The sequence below is a fragment of the Trichosurus vulpecula genome, chromosome 1 (assembly GCF_011100635.1).
Source record: "Trichosurus vulpecula isolate mTriVul1 chromosome 1, mTriVul1.pri, whole genome shotgun sequence".
Classification (NCBI taxonomy): Eukaryota; Metazoa; Chordata; class Mammalia; order Diprotodontia; family Phalangeridae; genus Trichosurus; species Trichosurus vulpecula.
Window position 1 is genome coordinate 83,072,876 of NC_050573.1, and position 26,472 is coordinate 83,099,347.

Consider the following 26,472-nt stretch of genomic DNA (forward strand, 5'->3'; position numbering starts at 1 on the left):
TTAGAAGCCTGGAAAGGTAGGAGGGAGCCGAGCTGTAAAGGGCTTTGGATGCCAAACAGGATTTTACATTTGATCCTGGAGGTGATAGGGTGCCACTGGAATTATAGAATGGAATTTGGGGGTTTGACTTGGTCATGCCTATGCTTCAAGAAGATTGACTTGACAGCTGTGTGGAGGACAGACTGTAGTGAGAAGAAACTTGTGGCCATCTGGTTTTAAACTAGATTACTAAGTATCAGAGGCAGAATTCAAAGTCTCCTGGGTCCAAATCTAACCCTTTGTTTAGTTTTATCACATTCCCTCTTACCTGTAAAATAAACCCCTCCTGATCGTGTCCCAGGGCCCTTCCCATGCTCAGCAGTAGTATGCTGAAGTATGTAGTATGCTGGAAAGAGTACCACAACCAACCATCAAGCTATTTTAATAGTCTAGGTGAAAAATGGGCATACACAAGAGAGGTTATAAAGGTAAAATCAATAGAACTTGGCAATAGATTGGCTGTAGGGAAAGAGAGGATACAGAGTTGAGGATAACATCTAAGTTGTGAACCTGGGTGACTGGGAGAATTGTGGTACTCTTAACAATAACAGGGAAGTTTGGAAGGGGAGAGGAAAAGCTAATGGGTTCAGTTTGGGGCATGCTGAATTTAAGATGTTTATGGAACATCCAATTTCAGATGCCTAACAGGCAGTTGGAGGTGTGAGTCAGGATATTAGGAGAGAGGTTAGCAGATTTGATAATCATCAGCATAGAGATAACTGAAATCATGGGAGCTGATAGGATCAACAAGTGAAATAGTATTGAAAGAGAAGTGTGTCAGGATGACTCCTTGGGGGATGGATGTTAACCAGGCTGAAGATTCAGCAAGGGAGGCAGAAGAGAGAGTGGTCAAACAGGTAGGAGGTGAAGGAGAACAGACTAGTGTCACAGAAACCTAGAGAGAAGTGAGTATCAAAGAGAAGAGGGTGATCGACAGTGTCAAAGGTTGCAGAGACATCAAGAAGGGTGAGGATCGGAAAAAGAGGTCATTAGATTGGGCAAATTAAGAGGTCACTTTGGAGTGAGCAGTTTTAGTGGAATGATGAGGTCAGAAGTCAAGCTGTAAAGAGTTAAAAAGAGAGTGAGAGGAGAGGAAGTTGGAGCATTAATTATAAAAGGCTTTCTCAAGCAGTTTGGCTTCATTAGGGAAGAGAGATATAGGACAATAGCTAGTGAAGAAGGACCAATCAAGTGAGGGTTTTTGAGGATGGAGTAGCAAGAAAAAAATTCCCAACAATTATGACTGTCCAAAAATGGAATGGGCTGCCTCAAGATGTGGTAAATCTGTCCTCATTTAGAGGTCTTCAAGCAGAAGCTCATGATTTGTCAGAGAAATACAGAGAGGGTTCCTATTCTGGGAGAAGTGGGACCAGATGACCTCTGGAATCTCTTCAATGCTGAATTCTAACTCTTTGGGAATGAGTTACTCTCTAGGGCTCTCCCCAACCCAGGCCCAGAAGATCCAGGTAGATTTTGAGGCCCCTCAGCTTCCTAGCCAGCAAAGTGGTACTCTTTCCAAATGAAGAAAGGGAGCTTGGTATTCAATAATATGGTGGCCTTGGTGGGACGTGTGGCCTGTTGGGCTTCCTGAATGAAGAGGCTGGTGCTACCAGGGTCCCAGGGTTGTGCTGGATGAAAGCACTAAACAGAGATCTGCCATGAGGAACTTTAGTCGAATACTACTGCTGAGCATGGGAAGGGTCCTGGGACACGATCAGGAGGGGCTTATTTTATAGGTAAGAGGGAATGTGATAAAACTAGACAAAGGGTTAGATTTGGACCCAGGAGACTTTGAATTCTACCTCTGACACTTAGTAATCCAGTTTAAAATCAGATAATAGATTTAGAGCTTGAAGGAACCACAAAAACTACCTAATTCAACTCCCTCACTTAACAGATATGGAAACTGAGGCCCAAAGATGTTAAGTGCCTTTGCCTAAGGTTGTCTAAGGCAATTTATTAATTCCCCAGGCAATCAAGAAATCAGTCAACCACCATTTATTAATTAAATGCTGAATCTGGAGTCTTAGAATCAGTTTTGGAACTGAAAGATGCTTTAGAGATCACCGAGGGGCTTATTATAGTTCCAAGCATTGGAAAAAGTAAGTCAAAACATGAAAGCAACCCCTACCCTCAAGGAGTTTATATACAGGCTAATGGAGGTTACAACATAGAAATTGACAGGTCTCTCCATGCTAGGCAATGAGCACAAGGAAGGTAACACTGGAGAGGAAAGCTCTAGTAACTGTGGGTCCTAACTTCTTGTAGAAGGTGCACAGCTTTTCTCTGGGCCACAGTCTTTTCATCTGTAGAATGGGGATAACTATAGAGCACTTTTGTGAAGAAAGTACTTGTAAAATGCTACAAAATTGCAAGCTATTAGTGTTACTATGATGAAACTCAGACCCAAAGAGAAATGGACTTTTCAAGGTCACAGAGTTAGTTGGTGGCTTCCTGACTAAAAAAGCACCAGTTTTGAATTGGAAGGATAGGTATATAATAGTAGGAAAAGGGGTGGAGCCTGAGTCATTTCTAGGCCACCTTCAAGATCATCTCAGGCCACGGTGGTTGTGCTTGGTTCTCTCCCAATTCTGCTATTGTCTGTCCGGCTGAAGGCCTCTCTTAACAGCGAGCTAAGGACCTAAAGGGACCTCAGGAGATATAAGCAGGCAACTTGACGCCATTGCCCCCTGAATAGAACTAAACTGGCTCACCCTGGAACTAGGCAGTCCCTCAGCTTGTTTAGAGTTCCTTCCAACAAATCTTAGGGGGCCTAGTATGTGGAAACTACTTTGCTGAAATGGCATTAGGAACCTAGATATGCAACCCTAAACCACTAGCTCTCCAGGATACTGGCAAGCTGGGTAGTGCAGCTTGGTGGAACAAGTACTAGACTTGTAGTAAGGAGACCTGGGTTCAAGTTCTGACTTGTTATATGTTACCTGTTTGATCTTGGGTAAATCTCTGCCCTCTTAAGCCACATTTTCCTCCTCTATAAAATAAGGAGGTTGGACAAGCTTGTTTCTAAGGCACGGGTATATTTTCCTATCTCTTCTCATATCCATTCTCATTCTCATTCTATTTCCCTCAGTCAAAATTTCCCAGTCAGTCAGTCAACAAGCAGTTATTAAGTGCCTACCAGGCTCAGTACTAAGAACTGGGTGGGAGGACAAAGAAAGGCAAAAGACATTTTCTATCCTTGAGGAGCTCACAATCTAATGGGAGAGACAACATACAAATAACTACGTACAGGCAAGCTATATACAGCATAAATAGGGCATACAACAGAGAGAAGACATTAGAAATCAGAGGGCTTGGGGGGCGGAGCCAAGATGGCAGCTGGTAAGCACGGACTAGAGTGAGCTCCCTACCGAGTCCCTCCAAAAACCTATAAAAATGGCTCTGAACCAATTCTAGAACGGCAGAACCCACAGAACAGCAGAGGGAAGCAGGGCTCCAGCCCAGGACAGCCTGGATGGTCTCTGGGTGAGGTCTATTCCACACGGAGCTGGGAGCTGGGAACGGAGTGGAGCAGAGCCCAGCCTGAGCAGCGTGGACGATCCAGACCAGAAGCCGGGCGGAGGGGGCCCTAGCGCCCTGAATATGTGAGCTGCGGCAGTTACCAGACCCCTCGACCCACAAACACCAAAGACTGCGGAGAAGGTTAGTGGGAAAAGCTGCGGGAGTAGAAAGAGTTTGCGGTTCGGCTTCCAGCCCCGGGGGCAGCGGAGGTGGGGCAGCTACAGCTGTTGTTACTTCTGGCTCCAGGCCCACCTGGTGGGAGGAATTAAGTGGCGGATCAGAGCAGGAGTGCAACAGCCTGCTGAAGATCTAAGCCCAGTCTGGACTGGGGGTCCTTGGGGAAGGAGGAGTGCGGCTCTGACAGAGCTGGCACCTCCCCCCCAAACGTAGAACATAGAACTCGTTAGTCTACAAGCAGTCATACCCCACTGAAAAACTCAAGGGTCAAGTTGGTTGGGAATATGGCCAGGCAGCGAAAACGCACCCAGATTCAGTCTCAGACTTTGGATTCTTTCTTTGGTGACAAAGAAGACCAAAACATACAGCCTAAAGAAGACAACAAAGTCATAGAGCCTACAACCAAAGCCTCCAAGAAAAACATGAACTAGCCCCAGGCCATAGAAGAACTCAAAAAGGATTTGGAAAAGCAAGTTAGAGAACTAGAGGAAAAATTGGGAAGAGAAATGAGAAGGATGCGAGAAAACCATGAAAAACAAGTCAATGACTTGCTAAAGGAGACCCAAAAAAATACTGAAAAATACACTGAAGAAAACAACACCTTAAAAAACAGACTAACTCAAATGGCAAAAGAGCTCCAAAAAGCCAATGAGGAGAAGAATGCCTTGAAAGGCAGAATTAGCCAAATGGAAAAGGAGGTCCAAAAGACCACTGAAGAAAATACTACTTTAAAAATGAGATTGGAGCAAGTGGAAGCTAGTGACTTTATGAGAAATCAGGATATTATAAAACAGAACCAGAGGAATGAAAAAAATGGAAGACAATGTGAAATATCTCCTTGGAAAAACCACTGACCTGGAAAATAGATCCAGGAGAGATAATTTAAAAATTATTGGACTACCTGAAAGCCATGATCAAAAAAAGAGCCTAGATGCCATCTTTCAGGAAATTATCAAGGAGAACTGCCCTGATATTCTAGAGCCACAGGGCAAAATAGAAATTGAAAGAATCCATCGATCGCCTCCTCAAATAGATCCCAAAAAGAAATCTCCTAGGAATATTGTTCCCAAATTCCAGAGCTCCCAGATCAAGGAGAAAATACTGCAAGCAGCCAGAAAGAAACAATTTGAGAAATCAGAGGGCTTGGGAAAGCTTTCCTGTAAGAAGGTTGGATTTTAGCTGGGACTTAAAGGAAGCCAAAGAAGCCTGGAGACAGAGATGTGAATATATTTCACAACCAGTGAACATGCCAAGAACTAAAGGATGGAATGTCTTGGTCAAGGAACAGACAGGAGGCCAGGGCTAGAGTTACTGTTTTGTTGACTGAGAAAATTAATAATGCATTAATAAAGCAGATAGTGTGTTGTGTACACCCTTCCCCCCGGGGAGAGTTGGCTGTTAAACAGTCATCAGCACACCCTATAGACCCCTCTAGCTCTAAATCTGATCGCTTCAATAACACCTTTCTGGAGACCCTATTGGGGATTAAGGCTGCCACCACATGGTCAAAGTGGACAGTGCTGCTATCCCCTAAAAGTCAGCTCCCCATTATCTTTCCCTCAGTGGCTGTAGGGGAGGGGTGGGGTGGGGCAACGGGGGTGGTGCAAGGGCATCTTTCAAAGAGTCCAATAGCAGAGAAGTTGTTCACAGGGCTCCTGGCTCTGCCCTTGCACCCAGGGATCCTCTTTAAGAGCCCATTGCTGGGTAGGTCTCTGGGTACAGTCTTGTCTTTTTTAGTCTCTTAGCCCTCTTGGCCTAGCACAGTGTAGTGAAAAGAGCTCTTTGTAGAATGCTTAGAGTCAAAGCCCTAGGTAACAGCCCTCACTTTGACTGCTTCAGTGAGTACTCTGTAAGCCTCTACAAGTACCTTAGTTATAATTATTATCAATGTTATTTAGGCTCTTCAAGGCTGGCAGCCTCAGAGAAGCAGGGGAAGGATATGTGTGGAAGGCTATAGCCAGGGTCACTGTGACTTGAAGATGGGGTACTAGGTGCCTGCCATTCTTTTGCTCAAACCATTTCAGAACTCCCCATAGCTTGTAGGACAAAATTCACATTACTCAGCTTGGTATACCAGGCCTTCCTAATTTGACACCACCTTCTCTCCAGGAACCCCCTGATCCGACCAGGTCGGCTCCTGAATGTGCCTCACGCTCTCATCCCCCTGCCTTTGTGTGCAGCAGGATCTTGTCTAAAATGCCCTCCCTTTTCTCTGCCCAGCAGAATTCTCCTTTTTCTTTAAGGCTTAACTCAAATAACACCTCATCTATGAATACTGTCCTGACTACTCCAAGCTCACAGGCATCCCGCCCTTTTCCTTGCTCTGGCCTTGGCATATCTTGTCTGCGCTACTCATAAAGCTCTTAGCTTTTCATGTCTAGAGTTTGTCTTTCAAAATATCGCTGTGGAGTGGGACCTTGCACAGAATTGTCTTGGAAGGGCCCAGGATGGTATCTGTTAGAGCCAAGGGGAGAGGCTGGGTGGTCATCTGAAGGAAGATGAAACATATATGTACATATGTATGAACACTCATCAGGGCCCCAGGCTTGTCCAAGTATGTTCACACTGACAAGGCTATGCGTTACCATGTACAATTTCTATCCTTCTCCTCCCCTCTGAGATTAAAAGGAGTGAAAAAAGCTTCTTGGAGAGGTTTTTCCTGGGGTATCCTTTTCCAAGTCAGGTGGCCCAGGCCCATTCTACCAGCCCTGGGAGAGGAGCCAAAGTAAAATAAAGGGAAGAGACCAATACCTTTTTGGCTCCTGTCAAGGCAGCCTTCTGGAGCTTGTTGTAACAATACTTGGCATACGTGCTTATCGCCACCCCTGAAAAGAAAAAAAAAAACACAGTTAAGCTTCTATGCTTCATGAAGGAAGCTAGAGCCCAGTTCAACCTAGCTCTAGTAGGCACAAGGAAGAATGAAAGAAAGGAAAGGTAAAAACTCCCTAAATCCCAGGCCAGAATTTCTGCAGTGGTAGTACCCTTCAGGAAACAGAACTGTGTCCTCCAGCCACGGAGGAGGAAGGTGGGAAATGGGATGACAGTATTGTGTGTCATTGTGACATAGTTGTCGTGTAAAGGTGAGAAGTGTTGGCCTACGTGCTTCAGTGTTAGTTCCTGTATATGTGGGTTTAAGAATACATGGGTATAAGAACATGGCTATGTTAGTTTATAGGTATGTCTACATGGTTAAGTCGACATGTATCAGAAAATGAGTGTACTGGTGTCAGTCCCTAGGTGGTATGGGCGTGTGCAAGGATATACTTCGTATTAACACCCACCCACTGACACTGTGAATGTGACTTTCAGAGAAAGAGCCACAGATACACTGATGACTCCCAATCACTTTTTTCGGGGGGGTAAGGGAAGGGTGTCTTCTCATAGAGGCTCAGGGGAAGGCCAGATTGCCAACTTTGTCTGCTAGAGGGACTAAAGGCTCAGAAGGGGTAGAGTGGAAAGAAGGCTGGACTGGGAGTCAGAAGCCCAAGGTTTGATGCTAGTTCCAATGTTACCAATTGTGTGACCACAGTCAAGTCATTTCACTTGCCTCATCTACAGAAAAAAGATAATATTGCTAGGATGACCCACCCCACAGGGACATCGTAAGGAAAATGCTTGGTAAGTCTTAGTGTTAGAGACAGGATTTGCGGTTATCATTTTTGGTTCTGCGTTCCTCCCCCCTGGGTCTGCCAGGATATCTTCTTGTTGCCTCTAGTAGGACATCTCTCTGATGTTGCCTGCCTGAAGGCTGGGAACTGCCTGAATTATTGGCCAGGCCCTGAGTAGGTTACGTCCAGATGCCTCTGGGATCAGTCATACTGAGGCAGCTGGTGGCCCAGTGGAGAGAACACTGAGTTCGCATTCAGGAAGACTTAAGTTCAAATCCAGCCCCAGATACTTCCTGGCTGTGTGGTCCTGGGCAAGTCACTTCAACCTGTGTCTCAAGTTTTCTCAACTGAAAAATGGGGATAATAACAACACTTAACTGAGGGCTGTTGGGAGGAACAAGTGAGATGTTTGTAAAGTTCTTTGCAAACCTCAGAGTGAAATATAAATGCTAGCTGTTATCATCATCCTTGGCCTGGCCCTACTGCCAACAGAATCCTGGTTCTGATAGCATCATCAGATTTTGCTAACCTGATTCTAGTCTAGTAAAATGAGTTAGTTAAGGAGACAGTAGGATCCCTATAATTAGAGGTCTTCAAGCGTTGGTGGAATGGTCACTTACTGGGGATGTGGGAGGGGAAATTTGTGCTTAGGTACAGCTGGACTAGAATGTCACTGAGTTCTCTTTGACTTTTCCCTCTCCATCAAGGGCCTTATCTTACAAATGATGCCCTGACTATGGCAGCCAGTAGTTGTATATTGATTAAATCATTATGGGACTGAATTAAAATGAATGCTCTGTATCAATCTTAAGCCTCTCACCTGAGTGGACATGTCAACCAAGGGCATCTTCAGTGAAGCATAATTTTACCAATTCCAAGGAGTCAGGGGTCCCCCTAGGGACGGGATATATGGGGAAAGTAGGAGGCAGGGTTAGGGATGTCTTCAGACTGGATCTCTGCCATTTCAACAATTTATTGAGGCAGCTGCTTTGATTCGGAAGCTGGTTTTCTTTTTCCAAACCAAGGAAAGTATGAAAAATAACAAGTGCCACAGCAAAGGACCATGCTAGGTATTTGGGCCTGGGTAGAGACCTGATAAGAAGAGAGGAAGCTGATAGACATTTTTAGAGATTGTATTCAACATGGGCTTGAACAAAGAGACAGAATGCTAGAATGATATGGAGGTGATAGTCCTGCTATATTCTGCCTTGGTCTAACCATACTTAGAATGTTTTGTTTGGTTCTGGACACCACATTTTAGGAAGGATGTTGAAAAGCTGGAAAGCCTCCAGAGGAAGGGAACCCGGATGGGGAGGGGGCAGGAAACCATCCCACATGAGGAGGAACTGGGGATGTTTATCCTGGAAAATAGAAGGGACATGATAGCTATTTTCAAGTATTTGAAGGACTGTCATGTGGAAGAAGAATTAGACAGTTACTGTGTGGCTTCAGAGGGCCAGAAACAATGGGTGGAAGTGACAAAGAGACATACTGATTTGATATGAGGAAAACCTAACAGTCTAACAGTGGCATGAGCTACTTTGCTAGGTAGGGAAGACCTCTGAAGGTCTTCAAGTTGTGGCTAACTGACCATCTGTCAGTTTTAAAATCTGTTCAAATAAGGATTGGATTAAATCGCCTCTGCGTTCCCTTCCAATTCTGAGGTCTTGGATGCCGTGAGGATGGGAGGCCTGGGCAGAGAGGAGGAGGAAGGGAAGAGGCGGGAGTGGGGTTTCAAGGCCATTTCAGGGTTAGGCTGGAGAGATGCATAACTTGTCTGCTTCTGCCCTTGCTTTCCTCTTTCCAGGAGGCAAAGCGAATGAGCAGATCTTACGATCAAGATCGGAACATCATTATGATCTACGTCCTGTGTTTTATAGCCAAGGAAACGGAGGCCTGGAGAGGGGAAATGCTTTGTACAAGGTCACTTAGGCACTACAAAGTGGAGCCAAGATTCAAACCCAGGTTTTCTGATCCTAAACCCAAGTCTCTTTCCACTATGTTGGTACTTACTAACATATAATGTTAGCTGCTATTATTATTTTTTAGGAAGGCTGAAACAGTTCACGAGAATTCTTAGTGAGAGTTATTGTGGATAGTCAGTGGGCAGAAAGATGTCACCTGTACTTGTATTGCAGAGACACAGTTCTCAATAGCCTGAAGTCTGTTGTGGGGTCCTATAAGGATTATAAGGGATCACGGCCCTTCTGGCTGTGTGTTTGTACAGCTCTGTAGGGACATCTTCAAGGTACATTTCTGGCTCTGTCAATGAGGGACAGCACCTCCACTACCACCTTAGTGTAAGTCCAACAAAACTCCTAAAGTGTATAAATGCTGGAGACTTTCCAGATGCTGTAGGATTTCATAAGGAGGCTAATTCTCAGGATGCATCCCCACTTCTTCCTGTTAGAGAAGTATTCTTTGGAATGCCAGGCTTTTTGGCATGGCACACTAGAAAGCACTCTGTCCCAAAATGTAGTCATAGGCTATCAGAGCTGAAAGGGGCCTCAGGAACTTTGCTAGAATTCCCAGGCTCAGCTCAAATGCTACCTCTTACATGACTGCCTCAGATACTAGTGCCTTCCTTAATTAACCAATCAAATAACGAGCTTTTTTGAGGTACCTATGTGCCAGGCATGGAAGAGGCCAAGATAAAAATGAAAGTTCTTTCAGTCTTCTGCAGGAGATGTGTGTACATCTAAGTAAATAAAAACACATACAAAGTAAAGACAAAGTAATTTCAGAGGAAGGAGGGTACTAGTAGCTGGAGGGATCAGGAAAGGCCACATATGATTTGAGCTTTGGAAGAAAGTCTGAGTTCTACAAGTGCAGACAAGGACGGAGGAAACTGCAAGCATGAGGAAGCCTGTGCAAAAGCAAAGGATTAGGGAAACAAGAGGTTGTACTTGAAGAACAACAAAAAGGCCAGTGAGTGTGGAATGTAGAGTACATGAAGGGAAATAGTGAATAGGAAGTCTGGAAAGGTACATTTTGTATGTATTTTTATTTATCTGAGCATATCACGTTCCCTCCCAACAAAGTGTAAGCTCCTTGAGGGCAGGGAATGTTTTGTGTTTTTCTCTGAATTCCTTGCACCTAGCACTGCTCAAGGCACATAAGTGGGAGTTTAATAAATGCTTGTTAAATGAACTATTCCAACTATACCTGAACGGGTACAGCCTTTACAATATCCTGGACAAGTGGTCACTTAGTCTTTCTTGAAAACTTTCAGTGATGGGAAATTGATTACCATTCAAAGCAGCTCACTGCCCTTTTAGACAGCTCTTAATTGTTTGGAAGTTTTTCTTGATTTGGAGCTAAAGTCCGCTGCTCTACAATCTATTCATCGCCCCTAGTTCTGCCCTCTGTGGCCAAGTATACCAAATCTAATGCGTCTTCTATATGCTGGCCCTTCAAATACTTGAAAATAGCTATCTTGATCCCCCAATTCTTCTCTTCTACTAAAATATCTCCAGTTCCTTCAAGTGATCCTTATACAATTTTGGCGTCCAGTCCTCTCACTATTCTGGTGCCCTTCTCTGGACCTACACCAGTTTGTTAATGTCCTCTGTAATATGTGGTGTTCAGAGCTGTACACAGAAGCCCAGATGTAGTCTGACCGAGGGAGAGGAACAGCGGAGGAACCGATACCTTTTGTCGACATCGTGTTTCAGTGAATGCAGTCCGAGACCGTGTTAGCATTTTCGGCTGCCGTATCATAATGCTAATCTATATCTAACTTGCAGGCCACTAAAACATCTGGATCTTAATTCACAGGCATCGCTACACCTCCGCCATCTTGTGAACTGTCAACTTTACATTTATCCTTGTTAAGTTTTAGTCTATTCCATACAGTCCACCACTCCAGACCGCTGGGATCTTTGAAGACCCTCCTGATTCTGTCACCCAATGTTTTAGTTCTCTGTCTCAGTTTTCTGCATCTTCTTGGTGACTAGCACTTTTTCCATATACTTGACTGATTCAGGTATGGCTTATGTGGGGTCGCATCCTCTACTTTTTCCATTGCCCTGAACCTCACAACAGAGTCTGTAGTAAAGCATGGTGCTCTGTAAATTTTTACTGACTGAATGACAGGAAGTAGGAAGACTTAATCTATGGTGATATTCTCGCTGCAGAAACAGGCCAAGGAACCTGGGAAGAAAGTCAGGGACTCCTGTACATTTGCCTCAGCAAGACCAAATCTGAGCTGTAGTAAAAGGGGCAGTGTGTTATGGGACAAAGATGCTCCCCTGCAAATGGGAGCTCAGGAGGACAGAGAAACTCTGTGGGCTTCCTAGCTCAGTCATTCCCCGGCAGACCAGGCTGTGGAATAGGAGGTCACTACTGGCCTCCAGTCCAGAAAAATTGAGTCTACATCACCTAAAGAGAAGACTTGCTCAAGACAATTCACAGTGGCTGGCCCTGGGTATTCTTGAAGAGGTAACTCAGTGACACTTACCTGACTGGACCAACATTTTGGCATGAAACACACAGTGCCCCCTGCTCCCATTCCCACCCACAAATGCTCATTCAGAAAGCAGAGATTTTAGTGATGAAAATGCCCTAGAGCAAGAAGATGTAAGAAGCCATCAGAGGCACAGTTAGCCAGGCAGGGCTGGGCTCACAGCCTCTAGACATCAAAAATGTCCCCTTCCATTGTCAGTTCCTAACCCCACCAAACCTAGAAAAAAATCTGAGAAAAAAAGAAAATTTAAAAATGTAATCTCTGGTTTAAAAATTTTAATTTAACTAAGTGGCTCTATTCTGCCAAAACCTCCTCCCCCACTGAAAAGCTTAGGAAAAAAAAAAGGATCCCAAGGAAATAAGTGAGAGGCATAGACTCCTTTATGCTATCCCCCTAGAATGGTTTAATTAAATAGTAATATTATGACCTCTCTTTCCCAGTAGGCTAGGGCCCCACTTGTGGCCCCTTCCCCCCATTCCTCTTCCCTAGCCCATTTTGCAAGGAGAGGCTAGTGCCCAAGCCCAGGAGCATTAAGAGAAGAAGAGGGCAAAATAGAGACTGGAGAAAAGCAGGTTTGCTATGGTGAAGATCTAGAGAGGAAGCTTCTAAGAGAAGAGGTGGTAGATGGACCCTACCATCATGCTCTTCAAAATAGGGCTTGGGTTTCTTTCTCAATTTGGATTTCTTCTTAGTGTTCCTTTCCAGCAGCTCTTTTATGTGCTGAGTCACTGGGGAGCAAACAAAACGATGAGGACAACAGAATGTGTGAAGGCGCGCGCGCGCGCGCGCACACACACACACACACACACACACTCTTTCTCTCTCTCTCTCTCTCTCTCTCTCTCACACCTACACACACTCTCTCCTTGAAACAGCCATGACAAAAAAAGATACCTTGTTTTCAGAGCTAGTGAGTCAGCAGCCATATTATAGAGATATCTGTTATCTCATCTGTCCCCCCCAAAATATGCAAGTAGAAGAAGCCCCCTGAGCCAAAGAGGCCAATGTTCGGTGCCACTGCTTTCCAAGAAGAAATCACTGCTTTGGACATCTCATCCCACCAACGGGCTATAATACAGCTGTAAGAAGCAACTTGCTTATATAATAAAATTGTGGTCACATTGACCAGTTGGTAACCTTAGAGGCTGCCTAGGGAAATAAGTCTTCCATTTTCTTACAATGGGTCTTTTTGAGTCCCTTGTAAAGGGTTTCCCTGCTTACTGCTCTCTAAAAGATGACGGGATATGAATTGGTTCACTTGTGGGTTTAATCTCTAGTCCTAGCAGAGGAGGGCCAGGGTTGCTATTGCTAGGGGAGCTCATCTAGGGCTGAATTTCAGGGAGTGATAACACACATGAGTGCATGTGTGGGCATGAATGTGTGTGTACATGTGTGTGTATCTGGTTTATCATACTGTGCAGGTATGAAGCGTTTGGATAGGGAAAAGAAAAAGCCCTTGTAGAGTTTTCTCATTGCTAGATTTCCATGATGATCTGGGATTTTTCTTGCAGGAGATGAAGGAATGACCTGGTAGCTCTCTCTCTCAAACTTCATATAGCCATTTCTTTGGCATTCCAACTCAACAAACAACAAACAACAAAACAACAAATTTCTTAAGTTCTGTTATATAAAGAGCTCTGTATGTTGGGTTATATTAGCATTATAAAGCTGAAAAATGACAAATCCTTGTCCTCAAGGCACTAACGATCCAAACTGTAGACCTTCCCTGTGTATTCACCTTATTTTGCATTCTAGTTCCATGTAATGCCTCCATAATCAGACCCCTGAAGGCTAGGGTTATCTTTTACCAATTCTTTCTATTGCCAATACACATAATAGGTGCTGGGCAAATGCTTGCTGAATTGATTCCAATTGTGTGAGAGGGGTTAGGAAGGAAGAGTTCGGTTGATGGTGAGGGGCCTGGACACTTCTCTTTGTCCCAAATGCCCCCCACCCCTGCCAACGCCTCTACCAAAGGGTAACAGGAGACAGGGGACATATCAGTTCAGCCCCATTCTAGGAACAAAACAAAGAGGGTGAGTTTGGTCTCGTTCTGGACTCTGGACCTCCCACATCCTTCCAGGACAGGATGAGGGAGAATGCATAGTCCCAGGATGGTGAGTAGCTCAATTTGGCCCAAAGCTGATCACTGGGTCTGAAAACAAGATTTCTGTAAATGGAAAATGACACTGGGGGGAAAAAAACCAGGTATGGAATGAGAGAAACCAATAAGCAGAGGGCAGGTATAAAATCTGGCCTCTGAGACAAAGTAGACTAATGGATAAAACACTGGCTTTTCATTGCTGGATGACCTGGGGTGGCAGCCTTCCTACAGGGGACATGGGCTCTTCAGAAATGAACTTCACAGGCCTCTTGTGCAAAGGCCAGAGGAGCATTTCATATGGCTAAAGAGCACTTACCTTTCAGTTTCATCTTCATTCCATTTTCAGGCAAAACCAAATAATAATAATGATGTAATGACAGAGTATGCTTATTTCTGCAGCTGTATATAGCTAGAAGTGGTTCAGAGTAGCAGGAAGAGCATGACCTTGGAGTCAGGATCTGGGGGAAGGTGGGGTGCCTGACACTTATGAGCTGAGGGGACCCTGGGCAGTCACTTCTTCTCTCTGAACTTCAGTCTCATCTGTAAAACAGGATAATGATATACTACCTGGCTTTTTTTTCTTTTTGAGAGTAGTTATGAAGAAAGTGCTTTGTAAATCTTAAAGCACTATGGAAATTACTACTCTATTTTGAATTATTACTGCTACATAACTTGTTTAGAAAGGTGAAGTCACTTGCTCGAGGTTACAAAGCCAGTAAATGTGAAGTCAGAGGTCTCTTAAGCTCAAGTCTGGGGCTTTTTCCATTATACTATATGACCATAAACAAATCTTGTCAGAACCAAATGTTCTTCATGGTTCACCTAAGATTCCCACTCTTCAGGTTCAGATCTGGCTACTTCCTCTTGTACTGTGATACCATGATTAGTAATTCCTTTATACTTGAAAAAAAGAGTAAGGCTACTCATTGCTGAACCACCCCAGTTGTCTTCCTCCTAACTCTCCAGGAAGCAGGAAGCAAGTAAATGCCCAATCCAGGTGAGCCTGGGAGGTTCCAACAGAGCCACAGGGTTAAGAGTTTTCTCTTTCATCCCTGGGTTTCATTTGCATTTATTCCTCTAGACACTAGCCAAGGGACCAAGGAAGCCTCAAGGCCAGACCCACTGAAGGAAGTCTCTATCTAATTCCCAATGTTCTGGTAATTTCATGTCTTAACACAGGCCCTGTCACTAGCCACATCTCTCAAGGTAGGTTCCTGAGTCAGGTATGTATAATGTTTCCCTCTGTTCCTCCCAACCACACACTGACTGCTACAAGTAAGGCTTCCTGAGATCATGAGTGCCCTTCACAAAGTAGGTGCTTAATGACTATTTGTTGAAGGGTGACCATTAACACGATACTGAGAATGAGGTGGATAGTGAAATATGGATAAAGAACAAACATATCAAAGCTAGATGTCCTACCAATTTCTTCAATCCATCTGATGTCTAAACTGAACTCCTATCTTTCTACCTCAAACACAGAATCACAGAAGAGGTGGAAGGGACTTCAGAATTTATCTAGTCCAATGTGTACCTCACCAGAGATCCTCTCTGCAACATACCTGACAATATCCAGTGACTGATTGAATACTTCTGAAGGAAAAATAATTTTCTCTAGATGAAATCGATTCCATTTTTGCTCAGTTGTTGTGGGTGGGTTTTAAGCTTTAATGACACACTGATTTTTATACCATTATCATTTCTCAGTATATTCTTTTCTTCATCAAGTCCTCTCATAATAAAGAAAAAGTTAAGCAAAACTCAAACGACAGTGACTACTTTTTGCAGCTATGCAACATTTGGCTCCTGTAGCCTCCTGGTATTTTTACTGAAAGCATGTTTCATCATGAGGATTGATGTAACTAGTAAGAGGCTTTTATTTACATCCAGTTGAAATCTAACTCTCCTAGTCTTATCAGCTGGAGTCAATTAGAATATTAAGAATAAGGGCAGGTAATGGAAGATAAATGAAAAAGTGCAGAATTTCGTTTCCAGCTACATCCTTGTAAGAAGAGTGACAAGAGGGAAAGCTAAGAATGAGCCAAGGCCAATACGGTAAGAACTACAAAAAGAGTCTTTTGCAGTCTATGAAGGAAAAAAGAAGCTCGAAGAAAGAATAAGACCACTGATGACTGTGGATGGGCTGGGCAAGGTAAAGGGGGGGGGAGGGGAACTGAATATGTCTGACCTTGAACAGACTAAAAATGTGTGACCCTGACCAGATGAAACCAGATTAAGTTAGTTTTTCCACCTTTGGTTAGATCTCTGTCAGATGGATGCTGGATTTGGTGCCATACACATGAGTTTCATTGCTCTTTTGTTGTGTTTTAGATTCTGTGGTTATTAAGAATGGCTATTACTTCAAGGAAATGTGCAAAAGGTGTAGCTCTTAAAGATCACACTTCAATGACTGTTACAGATATTGTAGTGGCTACTATTGTGGGGAGGTCAAGCAATTCAAAGTTCATTCAAGCCCATGATGAAATAACATCCGTAGCATCAAACCACAAAGGAAAGCTAAGAGAAAACAGTGCTGTGCAACAATTTAATTAATTCTCAGAAAACAAGCAAAGACCTGCAGAGAGGCTTAGCAGCTAGGTGAGTTATTGATTCCTCTATACTTCAGCATAGGTTTCTTGAAGTTGGAAGAGCACACCAAGAAGACTGTTTTAAAACATGCGTGTGCATGCACGCATGCACACACACACAGCTAACCATTATTTTGAAGAAAAATACACATATCATGGACAAGACAGTCCTCTTCAAGGACTAAAGACTGGAGTATGTGCTAGCAGATAGGTTGCAGCCAGGTTATTAAGGGCTTTAAAAACTAAACAGAGGGTTTTATTTTTATCCTAGAGAAAAAGGGAAATCTTGGAGTTGAATGAGTAGAAGAGTGACATAGTCAGACCTGGATTTAAGGGAAATTACTTTGGCAGTAATATGTAGAATGTGGTGTAAAAGTTGTAAGGTTTGTTACATATGTCAATAAATTATTTTTGTATTATTTAATAAATTATTTTACTTATCTGTTAATTTGCATATAAGTACAGCTAGTAAGAGGCAAACCACTTGCCTTTGATGGGTTCGAGCCCAGAATACATAAAAACCTAAGGCAATGAAAGAACAAGTAGATATGATTGTTTCACAGATCACTGATCTGTGAAAGACTGTGGTGAATGGAAAAGGTTTACAGAACCGGCAAATGCTGTACCAATATTTTAAAATTGGAAGGGATTAGCATTTGCAAATCTAATGTAAACTTAATTTTGATTTCTGGCAAAATTCTTGAATGTACTATTAAAGGTATGGTTAATAAGCAACTAAAAAAGAAAGTAGTTATTGCAGAGAGAAAGACTAGCTTAATCAAGATCAAGTTATGTGAGACTAATCTAATTTCTTTTTTGAAAAGGGTTAACAGAATTGGTAGGTCTGGGAATGTTGTAGAGCTAGTCTGTTAATACATTTGACAAAGTCTCCCATGCTACCCTTGTGGACAAGACGGTCAAAAGTGTATTAGAGAATGGTAAAATAGTAAATAATAATAATAAAAATAATAAAAGCTAAGAGGGATTGCTAAGTTGCTGGACGACATACTCAGGATCTAAAAAGATCTTGACATGTTGGACTATTTTAGCTGGGAATTGGGAATTTCCCATGGGAATATCCCAGGAATTCAGAAAATGGTAAGCTTATGGATTGGAGTAACCTTTTACCAGCCTAATCTTCCTTTTCTGGATTATTTCCAGTTTTAATTCAGCAAGCATTTATTTATTATTAAGTTTGTACCATATGTGACACTGTGCCAGGATATAAAGACAATAACAAAATAGTCCCTGCTTCAAGTATTTTACATTTTCCTACAAGAAATAATTTGTACACCAATAAGCAAATATAATAATTCAAAGTAATCTTGGGGTTCATAGAGAGCAGCTTATGAATAACCTTCCTAAAGTGTAGTGCCCAGAACTAAACACAGAATTCTAAATGTTATTCAACCACTGCATGGGATAGCGTGACACTTAGCTTCCCATATATTAAACTTCTCCTACGATTCTAAGACCATATGACCATTTTAGCTGTTGATTTATAGTGAACTTAAAATCCACTAAAACATACATATCTATTTTAGATAAACTGCTACACTGTACTTGTGAACTTACTTCTTAACCCAAGTTAAGGCTTTATATTTATTTACCAATATCAAATTTCATCTTACTCAATCCAGTCCAATATTTTGAAGGCAGTATGGTACATTGGAATGCATACTGGATTTGGGATTAGAAGAGCTGGGTTTGAATCTTGACTCTGTTACTTATTATTTGGGTGATCTTGGGCAAATCACTTAACCTCTTTAGGACTCACTTCCTTGTCTGAAATGAGAGGGTCAGATAGCCTCTAAGGACGCTTCTGACTGTTCAGCAATGTTCCTATGAACAGGAACAATGCGTGGAAGTTGCGGAGAACCAGGTTTCAGACTCATGTAAAGAAAAACTTCCAAATACTGATAGGTGTCAAAAAGTGGAATAGGTCACCTTAAGGGGTGAGAGGTTCCCCATGACTAGAGATTTTCAAGTGCAGACTGGATGACCACTTATAGATAGACTGTTGAGGCGATTCTTGTTTAGGTAAAAGTTGGATTAGATGGCATTTGAGGTCCATATAATCTATGATTATAATACCTTTTATCCATCACAGCCCTTCAAATCCTTAAAGAAAGTAATCATGCCACTTTTCATCAATCTCCCTCCCACCCCCACCAAGTTTTTAATTTTCTAGTTCCTTTAGCTAGTTCTCAGACGGTCTGATGTATAACAGTGGTATCACACTCAAACACAAATGGATAACTTAGGCATACTGACTTAGAAAACTCCAAATTAACACCATTCATATTGTATTGTATTCTTATTTATTTTGTGAAACAGTTTCCAATTATATTTTAATCTGGTTGTGGCTGCATTGATCTACAATCTTTTCACCACTCTGGCTGCCCTCTCCTGAACATGCTTTCACTTGTCCATACCGCTCCTAAAAAAATGCTGTGCTCTAAACCAAAGACAGCACAGCTGATGTAGTCAGACCAGTGCAGGAGAGAACAGGACTATCACCTCCCTTGTTTTGGACACTGTGCCTCTGCTGTTATTAGCACCACTCTTATTAACATAACAACTATCTTATTCTAAACTTAGTAACCATGCTATTTTTTTTTTCTGGTCTGGACTTGTGATTTTGTTGGTATAAGGAATTATTGGTGAGGAATTTTCCTCTACTTAGGTGGAATGGAAACTGTTCTGCAACTTATCGTCTGAGAAAATTGCTCAGGACACTGCAAATTTAAGGGACTTGCTGAGGGTCCCATAGTATGTATCAGAGGTGGAACCTGAGCCATACTATGACTATACTGTAGATTAATATAGACTAATATAGAATCTGCTCCTCCTAATGACAGTGCTATCACTCTAAGTGTTTCCCCAATCACCAAGGCTTTCAACCTTGGATGCCTCCCTTTCTCTTGATCCCTATATCCAATCAGCCACATTTTCCATCATGTTTCTGAAATTCTTTTCCTCCTTTCCATTTCCATGGAAAGGTACTACCCTAGATCAAGCTCTTATTACCTTTTACCCAAACTATTTCAACAAACCAGTTTCCTAACTGGTCTTTCTGACTAGCTTCTTCCTCCATTAATTGGATCTGCATAGGCTGCTGAATTAATTAACCTAATGAAGACTGATAGCCTCCAACTCCTCGTCCACTTACGCTGCCTTTTTCCTATTCGATATGAACGTGTCTTCCACTTCAAGCTCCAGGAAGGTCAAGCCATTGCCCCCTCTTCTTTCAAGTCTCACCTTCTAGGCCATATTCTTAATAAGGCCTTTCCCAGCTAGCCATAAGCCTTTACAGATTTGCATAGAGCCCCCGAATGACACTCATGGTGGGTGTTCTACTGAGAGGACAAAACTAAGAAAAATGGGTGAAAGTTGCAAAGAAGCAAATTTGGGTCTGATGTAAGGAAAAAATTTCTAACAATCAGAGTTGTCTCAAAGTGGAACAGGTTGCCTTGAGAAGTGGTCGGTTTCACCTCCTTGGCAGCCTTTAAGCAGAAGTTGGCTGACTCCCTGTGAGGGAAGTTATAGTGAAGATTCCTTTTGGGTATACACTGGAGTAGATGACCACTGTCAAATTCTGTGATAAATACAGAATCCATAGGATCACAGGATTTAGAAGTGATCTAGTCTTGCCCCTTCATTTTATAGAGAGGAAAATGAAGGCCCAGGTATGTGACTTGTTAAAAACTGTGACGTTAATAAGTAAATCTGGGGTTCAAACTCTAGTCTTCTCAGCTGCTCTCTTTCTATGGGCATTTTGTATCCTACACTCTGGAGGATCCACCATGAAGATGAGAACAGAAGGTGATCTATCCCTTCTTCTCACTAGGGATTCTTTCAACATTCTTTTTACATGTGGCTGGTGGTCTAAACTCTCTAAAGAACAGCTCTAGGGAGCCCCACACATGATTGGACTGCTGCCAGCCTGCCCAGATCTCAGGCATCTAAGATGGGCCAGGGCTGAGCCTCCCTAGGGCTGCTGGCAAAGAGTATCCTAACAGATGAGCTTGGCTCCATGTAACCCCTGGCTGTCGCAGTGGTGACTTTTCAGTCCCAACAACCAGTTAAAGTGGTACTAGGGTGAAATACTGGTTTCCTTCTGGGAAACATATGGGTGGCACAGTTTGGTCTTTCACGGCAAGAGGCAGCTTCTATAGAAAAAGAGATGAAGTCACTACTTTGTGGTGACTGGGACCCCTGACCGGAAGCCAGAAACTTCTTGGCAGGGTGAGTTAATCCATATAGTACTTATGAAGAAAAACAAAAAAAAATAAGCCTTTAATTTTGCGAGTCTGACACTGTTGCCATAATTTTTCATGGAAACTACTGGGACAAGAGTGGGTGGCATAAGGCAGGGGTAGATAAACGCTACAGTCTCATTGGAAAGTTGCCACAGCAGCTGCAATCCTTCTGCTCCTTTTGTGGCCTGTAAGGGGGCTGATAAAAAGGAACATAGGCGTTCTATTACAGGCGCTGTTGCCCAAATCTCTGGCAGGAACCATGCCCAGTAGGGAGACCAGCAGCAAGAACAGAGAGGGAGCTAAAAGAACACAACGTCATCCTATGGAGGGAGTGTGAAGCAGCTGAACTTTCTGGGCCTCTGAACCTAGAGGAGAACAGACCTTGCTCTGTGTTACATCCGATTTCTCCCTGTTGCCTACTCACACATGAACTCCAGGAGCCTGCATTGAGGCTGAGAGCTGGGCATGAGAACAGGACAGCTTTGTTTTTGCAGAAAGGAAACTTTACCCCCATAGGGCAAATACTCTAAATGAGCTGCTCCCCAAAACTGGTTGCCACGCAAAAAGGCTCTATGTAGGCTCAGGCCGTATCTTTTTCTTAAAAGGATAGGAGACAGCATATGTGTCCTAGGCTTCAGTAGGAGGTGCTAATGCTACCAACAGGCTAAGACTTCAGCCTAATCCTCCTTCTACGCAGAGTGGAACATGGAAGCCATCTTGACCTACTGTCAGGTTGCCAAACACCCTCGCTATATGAGAGGCTTTTGTATTTCAGATTATTGGACTTAGTTTTAGCTACGTTAGGATAAAATGGCTCTGTAGTATCACTTCTTCTTCTTCCTTCCTCTCAAAATCTCACAGTTGGCAGGAATCCCTAACAGCAGTAGAGGGCTGGCCTTGGAAGACAGGAAGACCTGAGCTTGAATCCCATTTCAGACAGTAGCTGTGTCACCTGTGTCAGTTAATGTTTCTTAGTTTCAGTTTCCTCATTCGTAAAATAAGGACAAGATGGCACCAACTTTTAACAGGTTTGCTGTCAAGATCACATGAAGTAACATATGTGAAGCACTTTGCAAATCATCTGAGTGATGATGAGGACGATGTCATCTAGTCCAATCTGTGCCAGGAATTCTTCTATAACATCCCAGACAAGAGATCATCCAGTTTCCACTTGAAGACCTCTGGTGATGAGGAACCTCTATTTCTAGAGGTAATCCACTTCGTTTCAATGTATGCTAATTCTCAAATATTTGATGGTTTTATTTATTGTAAAAGGGATTTCTTTTATGACATTTTTACCGCAAGTAAGTAAGAATGCAAATGACTTTTTGGGTTAATATAGTTGTATACTGAGACCTTGTTGTACCTGTTTGCGTATGTTCTAGCTACACTATCATATTATTTACAAATACCCATATTTTTACCTTTTCATTTCCAGCGTTTAGTGAGAATGCTTCTATTGTTTTCATATTGCCTACTAGCCTGGCTTGCTTAAGGCAGGCACTTTTTACTGTGCTGAGGAAAAATACATCTATACCTATTTTTTTGTTGTTTTTTTTTTCCCCAAAAAATCAAGAATGTTAGATTTTAATTGAAAGCCTTTCCTCTTAATATAATCAAATTTTTAAATTTCTGAGTTTGTATATTTATTATCTTAACAGCATTTTAGATGCTAGACAAGCCTTAGATGCAAGGTATAAATCTTTTTTTATCATAATAATTTTTAAAAATTGTTTTGCTATATTCAATTTGACATGACTCAATATATTATCTTTTCTCCAAACATGTTCCTTCCTTATTTCTGTCAATAGTATCACTATCCCTTTAGTAACCCAGGTTGGGTTATTAACTTAGAGTCCTCTTTGACTCTTCCTGTTTTCAATATCTATATTCTTCAAGTCATCCTCCATATTGTGGTCTTCTAATAACATCCTTGATTATCATACTCCTCCACTTAAAAAACTGTCAATGGCTCCCCAATGCTTACTAAATGTAGTAAAAATTTTTGATCCTGGCATTCGAGGGCCTCCACAATCTGGAACTTTCCACAGTCTCATTTCATATTTTCATTACTGTAACAAACTCTATTATATACCAGTCAAAGTGGAGGAGACTCTCTGCTCCTGTTTCATTTTGTGCTTATTAATTCCACATGCCTCTCCTCATCATAGTGCTGCTTCCCATGCCTGGCCCACCTCCCCTCAGGGGCCACCTTCTCTAGGAAGCCTTCTTTCCAGCTGAAGTGTTCTCTCCTTCCTCAAATCACTTTATCTGGACCTCTCCTTTCCTTGTTTATACTTAGATCAAATGGAAAGGCATCAGATTCCGTATTGCATAATGGACAAAGTGCAGGCCTAGGAATCAGAGTGTTCAGGTCCTAATTAGACACATAACCCTGGGCAAGTCACAGAACCTCTCAGGGCTTCAGGCCATTCTCTAAGACTTTAAGTCTTAGAGATTTCACATAAAACAGCTGCCGATCAGCTTTGGTAGGGGAAGTTTCAGCACCTGATGTGGGCAAAACAAAAGAAAACCTTGATCCAAACACAGTCCACTGCATATAGCAGGCATTCCACAGAAGTGGAGTGTTTCCAGTTATTTTCTTTGGCTCCCTGATGCCTGCCCTAGCCTTGAATTGTGAAACAGTGTTTGGTTTGGTTGGAATCAAATTGAGTCAACCCTGGAACCATCCTACCTCTATAATCATTAAGTGGTTTTGAAGCTGGTTGAAATACTGACCCTACAGAATAGTGATTAATGGATTGATATAGAGGGAAGTCTCTAGCAACAGCCTCTGTCCTCAGAGTGCTCAGCCCTCTTCTCTACAATATTTTTATCAATGACTTGGATAAAGGCATACGTGGCATACTTATCAAGGCCACGAATACAAGAGAGAGCACGAATCCATGTGACAGAGAAAAAGTTAGACAGTAGTTCATGTGAAAAAGACACAGGTGTTTGGGGGCCTGCACCCTCCATATGAGAGTCAGCAGTGTTACCTGGCAGCCAAAAAAGCTAATATACAGTCTTAGGCAACATTAACAGAGTCCAGTCCCCTCACCCCGTAAGGGAGTGGCAGCTCTGTTATCCCCCTCCCCTGCCAGAGCCGTGTCCAGCTGCGGTGGCTGTATTTTAAGAAGGGCAATGACAAATTTAAGTGCACACAGGTGAGAGTGAGCTAGAGCTGTGAGAACGGTGGAAACTGTTATTTAAACTGGATGAAGTATTTCATGACATGTCAACAATTTAGCCCTTTTAAGGATGCCATCTATTGCTTTCATCAACTCACTTATAAAAATGCTGCGCACGTGTCCTAAAGCTTCCTACCTGGGATTAGAGATCAGACTGTATCTCCTTCAAGGGTCCTTCCAAACCTGAGATTTTAAAATCACAGATAGTCTTCAGCTTCAAAAGGGATAATCATATTAAGGTAAGGTCCAGAAAGCAGAAAGAGCCTAGATTAGTCTTAAATCCTGCTTCAGCCCATCTACCATCTTCATATAAATTGGCCCATGTGCAAACTGGCAGACAGGAATTGCACAAAACATCTGCTTCTTGGCTTAAGAAAACTGAAACATAATCTGTATCTGAAGATGGTTAAGTTAACAAGTCTCACAGCTCTTAGTAGGAAAGTGAGTTTAAAAATAACAATTTCACTGCTTTAATTCTCACCTCCAATTTACTAAGTAAATGTTACATCTCTGTGCTTTTATGTTATGTGTGTATATGCTTAATTGTCTCCACTGTTAGAATCCTGAATCAAAGTTTTTCCTCAATTCCCTCTTCTGTCAATTTGCAAATACAGTATTTCCTGTAGATGTACCACAATGACAGTACAGATTCGGGGCAAGGGATCATACTATGATAATCACTGGTGTTTCTTATACCCCTTGGCCCTAATGCATTATGGGTATTCAATAAATAATAGGAAATGATCTGGTTTAGGAGCTTAGAAAGGCACTAGAGCAGTGGTTGAAAGTCTCAGCTCTTTTCGTGTTACAGAATTCTCTGACTAGGTGCACCACGACTTTACATTTTGGGTCACCAAAGGAGCCACTATAAGGCTGGTCAGTGACATTGTTCTTGGGGGAGACAAAGACTGCCACAGAACCATAGAATTTTAGAGTAATGGTCCTCAGTAGCTATTTGGTCCAGCCTATACTCACAATGTCATCCCCACAAACCAAACAAGTAGTCATCTAACATCTGCTTGAAGGGAACCCATGTACACCATTCCACTTTTTTTTTTCTATCTCTCTAATTGTTAGGATGTTTGTCTTAACACCAAACCTAAATTTGCTTCTGCAACTTCCAGAGTTATGGTTCTTACTTCTCTAAGGTCAAGGTTCTCCCCTACTTGTTCTACTTTCTCCAAGGTCAAACAAATAAGTCCCATTTCTCTTCCATATGATAACCCTTCACATAACTAAAGAGAGTTATTGTGTCTCCCCTAGGTCTTCTCTAGGCCAAACATCCCCAGAGATGAGTAACTAGGATGAGACCTAGCTTGAGGTCACAGGGAAGTGATTAAGGTCTCCTGGGCTTATGCGGTTGGCTATATTAGTGTCCCCAAATATCTGTCCTGTCTATTCCTCATCTGAAGACAGAACATCTTCACTATTTTATCATTTAGCTTCCTTTCAACCTGTTCTCCAAATTGTTTCTTCTTGCCTGTTGACCACAGTTCTTAGCTTTGACTTATACTGTTGGTCTAAGGTCTCTCTGCACTCTAATCCACTCTCCATTCAGCCACTAAAGCGAATTTCCTCAAGCACAGCAGCAACCATGTCACCACCCTAACTAAACTATAGAGGCCTCACTATTGCGAATCAACATGTTACTTTTCAATCCACTAACAATGATCTCCTAGCTGTCCTATGAACAAGATACTGTATCTCTCGGTTCTGGATATTTTCTCTGGCTGTCTCCCTTGCTTAGAACGTCCTCCTCCCTCCTCTGCTCTGTTTACTGATCTCACTATCCCTTCTTTTACTGGAAACTTTCCTCAACTCCTTTTAATTCTAGTGTCTTTCTTCTGTTAATGACTTCCTATTTAACCTATACATAGCATGCTCTGTAAATATTTTTGTTTGCATGTTGTCTTCCCCATTAGATTGTAAGCTCCTTGAAGTCAGGGACAATCTTTTGCCTCCTTTTGTATTCCCAGGGCTTTAGCACACTGCCTGGCACATAGCAGGTACTTAATAAACATTTATTGATTGATCACTCAGCTCAGGAGTCCTGCCCACGTTTTCACAATATGGCATGTTTAAACATACACTGAACCAAAAACGCCATTAACATCTGCCCAGAGCAATGGACGGGGGGGATTCTGTTGACTAGTAGGGGCAAGTTGGTTAGACGCCATAGAGGTCTCTGGCTTATATGAGTATCTGCTACGTTAATGAGCCAAACCTCATCAAACTCATTTTAATGTGCACATTGTACCTATGACTTCTATCCCTGGGTGTAGTTTAATTCCTCAGGTTTCCTCTTTGCAAAAGAAGGTTTGTACTTTAATGGCTGCCTGAGTCTTATAATGTTAGAGAGATACTAGCTGGGGTGGGAGGGGGTTAGGGGGGAAACATTCCAAAGACAGCTTTTGAAGAACCACAGAACTGTAGAGCTCTTAGGGTTCTCAGATATCATGTCGTCATAGCAGAAGTAATAATAATGATAGTATTCCCTGTGCCACTACCCTCCAGTC

The 26,472-nt window shown here is 42.5% G+C and overlaps 1 protein-coding gene across 1 annotated transcript in view; it reads right to left on the bottom strand.

The window, feature by feature from the left end:
- ARHGAP39 (Rho GTPase activating protein 39) overlaps positions 1–26,472 on the bottom strand; it is a 283,264-nt gene that overhangs the window by 19,151 nt on the left and 237,641 nt on the right. The window contains exons 6-7 of the mRNA XM_036742205.1: positions 12,447–12,539; positions 6,490–6,563 (exon numbers count right to left, since the gene is read on the bottom strand). Of these exons, the coding sequence (XP_036598100.1) occupies positions 6,490–6,563; positions 12,447–12,539 (167 nt within the window). The remainder of the gene's footprint in view (positions 1–6,489; positions 6,564–12,446; positions 12,540–26,472) is intronic.